At 45.8% G+C, this 8,181-nt stretch overlaps 1 protein-coding gene across 1 annotated transcript; it reads left to right on the top strand.

Moving 5' to 3' along the window:
• Positions 1-2,557: 2,557 nt before the first annotated feature.
• FOXE3 (forkhead box E3) lies at positions 2,558-3,766 on the top strand. The gene has a single exon (XM_060772645.2). It carries the CDS (start codon positions 2,558-2,560, stop codon positions 3,764-3,766), a length of 1,209 nt encoding a protein of 402 aa, XP_060628628.2.
• The last annotated feature ends 4,415 nt before the right edge of the window (positions 3,767-8,181 follow it).

Genomic DNA, 8,181 nt, shown 5'->3' with positions numbered 1-8,181 from the left:
ACCACATCGGAGATACATAGACCACACCTGGAATATTGCATCCAATTCTGGGCACCACAATTGAAGAGAGACATTAACAAGCTGGAATGTGTCCAGAGAAGGGTGACTAAAATGGTCAAGGGTCCGGAGAACAAGCCCTATGAGGAGCGGCTTAAAGAGCTGGGCATGTTTAGCCTGAAGAAGAGAAGGCTGAGAGGAGACATGACGAGGACCATGTATAAATACGTGAGAGGAAGTCATAGGGAGGAGGGAGCGAAGTTGTTTTCTGCTTCTCTGGAGACTAGGAGGCAGAACAATGACTTCAAACTACAGGGAAAGGAGATTCCACCTGAACATTAGGAAGAACTTCCTGACTGTGAGAGCCATTCAGCAGTGGAACTCTCTGTCCCGGAGTGTAGTGGAGGCTTCTTCTTTGGAAACTTTTAAACAGAGGCTGGATGGCCATCTGTCAGGGGTGCTTTGAATGCAATTTTCCTGCTTCTTGGCAAAGGGTTGGATTGGATGGCCGACCCATGAGATCTCTTCCAACTCTATGATTCTAGACCCAAAAGTTCAAGTCGGTGTGACAAACGCCTCATCTACACTGACCATTTTAACGTAGTTCGAGGCTGCCTTGATGCGCATCCGTGCATAATGTGGCGTAATGACCATCCAGCCCTCAAACTGGTTTCAGGATTTCCTAAACAACCATCGGCACTCAAGACCGGTTTGAAACTGCGTTAGGATAGATCTAAATTCTGGGGTTTGTAGTTTAGGGAGGAGCCTTTCGCAGCCTCACTAAACTACAAACCCCAGAATTCTGCAGGAGGAAGGAAAGGGATTTAAAGTGGAGTCATTCTCTAGTGTGATGAGGTCACCCGAGCGCTTAAAGTGGTATCATAAGGAGTCGTAAGCTAATTTGTGTAGATGAAGAATCCTATTGATTTCTGTAGGGTTTATTCTTTGAGGAACACGTGTCTGATGGTCGCTCTGTTCTTTCTTCTATAATAATGTCAGGACTGCGAGCCCAATCCTTCGAGAAAACCCCACGTCAAAGGACTTGCTTCCGAGTATTCTGAAACGGTTTATAACAGCCCGTTTTACACGATTAGGCTGGTATTAATTAGATCTTAATTGTACTCACATTATTAAGCAACTGTTCAGTGCATTTTGTCGAATCCCATCCTAAGGTAATCCTTTGTTGTTGTGTGCCTTCCGAGGCTTTTTCCGATTTAGGAGGACTCTGACATCGGGTTATCTTGCCAACGTTTGTCCAGAGGAGGTTTAGCCTTGTTTTCTTCTGAGGCTGAGAGTGTGTGACTGACTCGAGGCCACCCAGTGCGTTTCCGTGGCTGGAGGCGGGCTTTGAACCCGGAACTCCACCAAAGATTAAGCAGCGACCAGCATTTTAATGTCTAATTGGGAGTAATATATATATACTAAAATTTACAAAACCCACAAATCGTTTTATGGGATTCAGTTCTGAAGTAGCCCTCAGGCGACTCTGCAATGACTACCTAACGGCCTTAGACTACAATTTTTGAATGGCGTGATTTTTATATTGAATGTAATGTTTAAATTTTTAATATGTATTAATATTAATTCAGTGGATTTTAAGATAAACGTGGTATGCATTTAAGGCTTTGAATAACTGCCATATATAAGCCGCCTCGAGTCCCTCTTGGGGTGGAGAAAGGCGGGGTATAAATAGGGTAAATAAATACACAAATTGTATAATTAATTCATGTTATTCATGGCGCAGTGGGCTAAACCACTGAGCTGCTGAGCTTGTTGACCGAAAGGTCGCAGGTTCAAAACTGGGGAGTGGGCGTGAGCTTCTGCTGTCAGCCCCAGCTTCTGCCAACCCAGCAGTTCGAAAACATGCAAATGTAAGTAGATCAATAGGTGCTGCTCCCTTCCGCTGTCAGCCTCAGCTTCTGCTAACCTAGCAGTTCAAAAACATGCAAATGTGAGTAGATCAATAGGTACCACTCGGGCGGGAAGGCAACGTAAGGGCGCTCCATGCAGTAATGCCGGCCACATGGCCTTGGAGGTGTCTACGGACAACTGGCTCTTCGGTTTAGACATGGATGAGTACCAACCCCCAGAGTTGGACTTAATGTCAGGGGAAAACCTTTACCTTTACCTATTCCTTGCCCACCTCTCCTCAGGGTTGGGGGCCGGGTGCAGCATGGGGCAGCCTGAGCCCCTTGGGGTGCTAAACCGATTCCTGCATGGCCTGGACTTTCCCTGTCGCAGAAAGGGAAGGGGATTCTGTTTGGGGTGAGCAGCACGAGGAAGCGTCATCGTGTGGTTGGAGGGACACACAAGAGAGGCACATCCCCACCCCGGTGGGCGGGCGAGAGGGCAGGCTTTGGGCCTCGGGGGGTCGCCCGCCCGCGGGTGGCGCCAGGCGGGGCCCCAGTATAAAGCGTTGCCCTCTCCCTCCCGCTCCGGATTCTGCTCCTCCGCGCCCACCCCGGGAGCTTCCTTCCCCGCGGCCTCCTTCTCCGGGGGCGCCTCCGTTGACCCGCCTATGAATCTGGCCGGCTTCTCCTTCTTCCCGGGGATGTGCACCATGACGGCCGACTCCCTCCACCACTCGCCCAGCCAGGGGGCCAGCCCCGCCTCGCCCCCCAAAGCCGAGCCGCTGCCCATCAAAGCCGAGCCCCGGGGCAGCCCCGCGGAGAGGCCCGCCGAAGAGGAGCCCCCTCCTCCGCCTCCGCCCCCTCCTCCTCCTCCGCCTGCTTGCCCCGTCGGGGGTGCCTCGGGAGGGCGGCGGAGGAAGCGCCCGGTGCAGCGGGGCAAGCCGCCCTACTCCTACATCGCCCTGATCGCCATGGCCATCGCCAACGCCCCCGAGCGGCGCCTGACGCTGGGCGGCATCTACAAGTTCATCACGGAGCGCTTCCCCTTCTACCGGGAGAACCCCAAGAAGTGGCAGAACTCCATCCGGCACAACCTGACGCTCAACGACTGCTTCGTCAAGATCCCCCGCGAGCCGGGACACCCGGGCAAGGGCAACTACTGGACCCTGGACCCGGCGGCCGAGGACATGTTCGACAACGGCTCCTTCCTCCGACGGCGGAAGCGCTTCAAGCGCACCGACCTCACCACCTACCCGGGGTATGTCCACAGCGCCAGCGCCTTCACCCCCAACCCGGGGGGCCGGCCTGGGCCTTGCAATGGGGGCGGAGGGGGAGGGGGAGGAGGGGGATACCCAGGACCCCTCTATTCCCCCGGAGCAGGGGGAGGGGGAGGAGGGGGCGCCACTTACAACGCCCCCTTGCCTTCCTTGCCTCACTACCCGGGCGCCCCGCCTGCCATGCCTCCCCGCATGTTCAGCATCGACAGCCTCATCAGCTCCCAGCAACAGATAGCAAGCGGCCTCCAAGCTTCCCCGACGGGAGGAATCGCCGAGGCTCTTGGGCACCCCTTAAACGGAGAGCTGGGCATGATGGGCAACGCTGAGGTCTGCTTTCAAGCGCAGCAAGTCAGCCCCGGCTTGTTGAGCAGGCAACCCCCGGGTATGAGCTACCCCTACTCGGCTTCCCCGACGGGGCACCTCCAAGGCGCCTACTCGCCCCCCGGAGCCCAGATGTACGGAGCCCCTAACCGGTTGGCGCTGCCCCAAAGCCGGGCGCCTGGTCCGGCCTCCGTCGAGCACGCCGAGCAACTGCTGGGCCTCGCCGCCTCCCAGCTCAACGGACTGGGCCAGTTCGGGGCTCCCAACAACTCCTACATGAGGCAGCCCAGCTTCCCCTCCGGCTTGGAAAGGTACTTGTGAAGGAAGGAGGGCGCCTTGCTTGGAACCCAAAGGACTAAAGGAGCGCAATCCTTCAAGCAGGAGTCAAGCAGGAGTCCTGTCATGGAGGTCCTTTGAAAACATTGTACATAAGTCACTCCCCCGCCCCCCCCATAGGAACAGGCATGTGTGATGTCGGGTTCTGTAGGCAAATGTTCACAGACTCAAGAGAGTTGTGCCATATGGAGGAATAGCCAATCAGAGCACTCCATCCAGCCTCTGCTTTAAAGTCTCCAGAGAAAGAGACTCCTCCACATTCTGAATGCTCTGCTGCTTTAACTATGGTGCCACTTACACATGCCCTACAAGAAGTAAACACGAGGGGAAGTCTATCTCTGGCACCTTGCTGGTGGAAAAATGCCACAGCTGAAAAGTTTATGAAGAGGAGAGAGTGGCCATCAGTTTGTAAGGATAGATAGGGATTGTTGGTGTAGTTGTGTGTCTTCAAGGCATTTCAGACTTATGGCAACCCTACATTTAACTAATCATAGGGTTTTCTTGGGGATGTTTGTTCAGGGAGAGTTTGCCTGCCTCTGAGGCTGAGAGAGAGTTACTCAGGTGAGGTCACCTTTTCATGGCTGAGAGAGGATTCAAGCCTTGGTCTCCAGAGTCATAGTACTATGCTCAAACTTCTAGCCATTTTGGAAAATGGTGTTGAATTGGTCTGATTAGTTTTTTTAAAAAATGTAAACTCGAAAGGTTGGTGGTTCAAATCTGGGCAGCTGGGTGAGCTCCTGTCTGTCAGCTCCAGCTTCTCATGTGGGGTTATAAGAAAAGCCTCCCACAGGATGGTAAAACATCTGGGGAATCTCCTGAGCAACATTCTTGCAGATGGCCAATTCTCTCACACCAGAAGTGACTTGCAGCTTCTTGGGTTGCTCCTGACACAAATAATAATAATAATTAAGGGCTGAGTTGTTATTATTTCAGAATATATAATAAAACTCGATTTTATAATGTCAGCCCAATCAGGAATATGGTAGCCATTTGTGCCCACAAAAGAGGAGATATGGTTGTGTAAAAACTTGTAGATACAAGTGTATAGGTAGAGATGCAAAATTAGAATGATGTGCTGTAATTTAAATTAGTGGTGAAGTACATCTTGGCACTGGGAGGAAGGCAGTGAAGAAGTGGTCCTGTTTGCTCAATCTGCTCTCCAGCTTTCTGCCCTCCCTTCTTCTGGATCTTTATCCTCAACTGGAATTGGACTGGACAGATATTCAAACAGGAGAGGTTGTCCTCTTACAATCCATCTGACTAAGGATCTACTGTAAAGAAAGCCAGCAAAATTGTTTGGTGTCACACATACAAAATTTAAGACGTGGTTTAGGGTTGACAATCTTTGGAGAAATTGAAGATGGAGATGGAGAAGTAGGAAGGTATCTTGGATAAGATCAGTTTGCCCTTAAGGTCCCATCCACACTGCACAATGGTAGGAGTTTGGTACACTTTCTACTGCCATGGCTTCATCTTCTGAAAGTTGAGCTTTATAATTTGTTGAGGCACTGGAGTTCACTAATAGAAAATTATAAATACCTTGCAAAAATGCACATGTTAGGATTCTGTTGGGCAGGGTCATGGCAGTTTAAATGGTTGAAAAATGGCATAACTGAAGTGTAAAAGATTCACAATAATTTAAGACAGACTGGCTTTGAATGTTTATCATGGTTTCTGCAGTGTAAGTTCAAAGTTAGAGAATGACAGAAAGCATTTGTGCCTTGCTTGTGGGCTTCCCAAAACTTAATCTCACCAAGCTGTTGAGGAAGTACAATGCTGGAACAGATAAAACATTAATGGATCTAGAAAGGGTCTTATTTTGTTCAAGTCCCGTGTTACAATGCATTGAAAACATTTGGTAGCATTGCAAGCGTGGCATATCAATTTTCAGCATATTTTTGTATAAAAATGATCTGTATCACACATGGCAAGGTTTAACAATGTGTAAGTAATGCCTGTACTATGCAGTATCGCTTACTGTAAAATATAACAACACATTATCATGTTGCATATGAAATGTACAGTGTATATAGTGCATATTGCATATATATAGTATTAGTATAGTTTATAGTGCATATTGCATATTGAATAGTAGTGCCTTCTCAATAGTGCACCACAGTATTTTGCATGTATAATACATGTAAATATCCCAGGTTGTGGGATTCCTTGTTGGGCTGATAATCTGTAACCAAGTGTTTCAGTCCATAGTTTAGTATAACCAAGGTAGTTTGATTTAAACATTCTTGGTCTCAGTTCAAAACATGTGCTTGAAAGTTGATTTCATTTACATCAATAGGATTCAACTGATTTAAAGCAAGTCAGAAAAAGTATTGGGCTCAGAGGACATATCGTCTTAAATCTAAGTACTTTGTTTTAATGGGATTATGGAATAGTCTGTGATGGTTACAAAATTAGTGTCAAGATTTTCAGTATTAATATTTAATACTCTTAAAGTCTAGTTGCTACTGAATTTTTAAACCTGTTGCCTGAAGGATACCATCTGGACTTCAAGCAAATGACTATGGTTCCATAATAAAATAATGATAAATAAATCCCTACAAAAGTTGTTCCCAACCTGTGGTCCGTGGACAACCAGTGGTCCGCAAGAACTAAAATATGGTCCACAGACTCACAATTGAAACGAGAGGGACTGGTCTCGCTAAACCCTCTTATAGTGCTGTGGTTTGTTAAATATGGTTTTCTGTGGGCGAGCAGATGGTGACTACTAGTTGGCATATGTTCTGGATCAGAAACTAGAGCTGATGTGGTCTATCCAATGCAATTTTCTGAATCAGCACCTCAAATAACCAAACCAAATCTAAAGTTGACCAAAAATGGATACATAACCCTTTTGGTACTAATATTGGACAGTGGTCTCTGGTCAAAAAGGTTGGGAACTACTGCCCTACAGGGATGAAGATAGCAGATGAGTGACAAAGGGTAGGTTAGACCTTTTCTCTCCTAACACCTGCATTTTTATATATGAAGGATCATTCAGCCCTATGAGTGCCTACTGGCTATCTTAAGTAGTACAATCCAGACACAGGTTTTCTGCATCAGTGAGAACTAGTTGTGCTTATTAAAGTAAGCAATACTTTTTTTTTGCTAGTATGAGTTATTCTTAATTTTTAACTTAGAAGAACCTAATGTCACATTTTACTGAAATGTATGTTTTTCTTGTGAATAATTGTTATATTGTATAAATATGTGCTTTATTATTAAAAATAATGCTAAGCAAAGGAAGAAAAATTCTTTGGGATATTATTTGTATGAGCGAGAAACATGAATCTCGTCCATTTTCATGAAAAGTTCAACGTGTGTTTGCTTTTTCCCACTGAAATTATTTGGAACTTAAACGTAATATACTCTCAATGCACTGTTTAGTAACTTCCAATTTCAAAAAAGTGTGAATTTTTAGTAACTGGGGAAGTTTTCAAAATAAATTAGCATTTCATTTGTGTTTCATTTCCAAGTATAAACAATCCCATATGTTATTAGGGTGATCAGTACCTGTTTTGGTTTTAAATCAACTGCACTTGTGTTAGTTTATTTTCAGATGAATTGAGAAAAATATTTTATGTCATTGTAGGAAGAGGGGAATAGATTGAGGCAGGTAAGGATTATCTAGTGATTTGGATCTTGACTTTCCCAGGGCCCTTCCATATAGCCATATAACCCAGAATATCAAAGCAGAAAATCCTACAATATCTGCTTTGAACTGGATTATCTGAGTCCACACTGTCATATATTCCAGTTCAAAGCAGATAATATGGGATTTATTCAGCTGTGTGGAAGGGGCCTTTTGGCTGGTCAAAAGTCAGAAAATACATTGAATAGCAGTGGTGCAAGCGAGGTGTGATGAATCTTTTGCTCCATTTTGCTTAGCATATTATTTTACCATGGCAGCATATTAAAAAGTATGATCATGATGATAAAGATGTTTTAAAAGGCAGTTCTATGTGATTGTACTTGACAGATCCAGCCATATTTACCATATACAAATTGAATGTCCCTTATCCAAAACTCTGATATCCAAAATACTCCAAAATCTAAAATTGTCCGTAATAGTGACTGAGATAGTGACACAATTACTTTCTGATGGTTCAATGTGCACAAACTTTATTTCATGTGCAAATGTATTTTAAAATATTGCATAAAATTACCTTCAGGCTATGGGTTTGTGGTGTCTATGAAACATAAATGGATTTTGTGTTTAGATGGATCTCATCTCCAATATATCTCATTGTGTGCCAACTTAGTTATTCCAAAATGTAAAAAATTCTGACATTCAAAAACCTCCTGGGGCCAAGCATTTTGGATAAGGGATACTCAAACTGTGTTTCATACTCTGAGTCTCTTTCAGGAGAGATAAAGCAGGGAATAATAATAACAATAATGTA

Source organism: Anolis sagrei, chromosome 4 (assembly GCF_037176765.1).
Source record: "Anolis sagrei isolate rAnoSag1 chromosome 4, rAnoSag1.mat, whole genome shotgun sequence".
Classification (NCBI taxonomy): domain Eukaryota; kingdom Metazoa; phylum Chordata; class Lepidosauria; order Squamata; family Dactyloidae; genus Anolis; species Anolis sagrei.
This window is presented reverse-complemented; position numbering and strand designations above follow the sequence as displayed.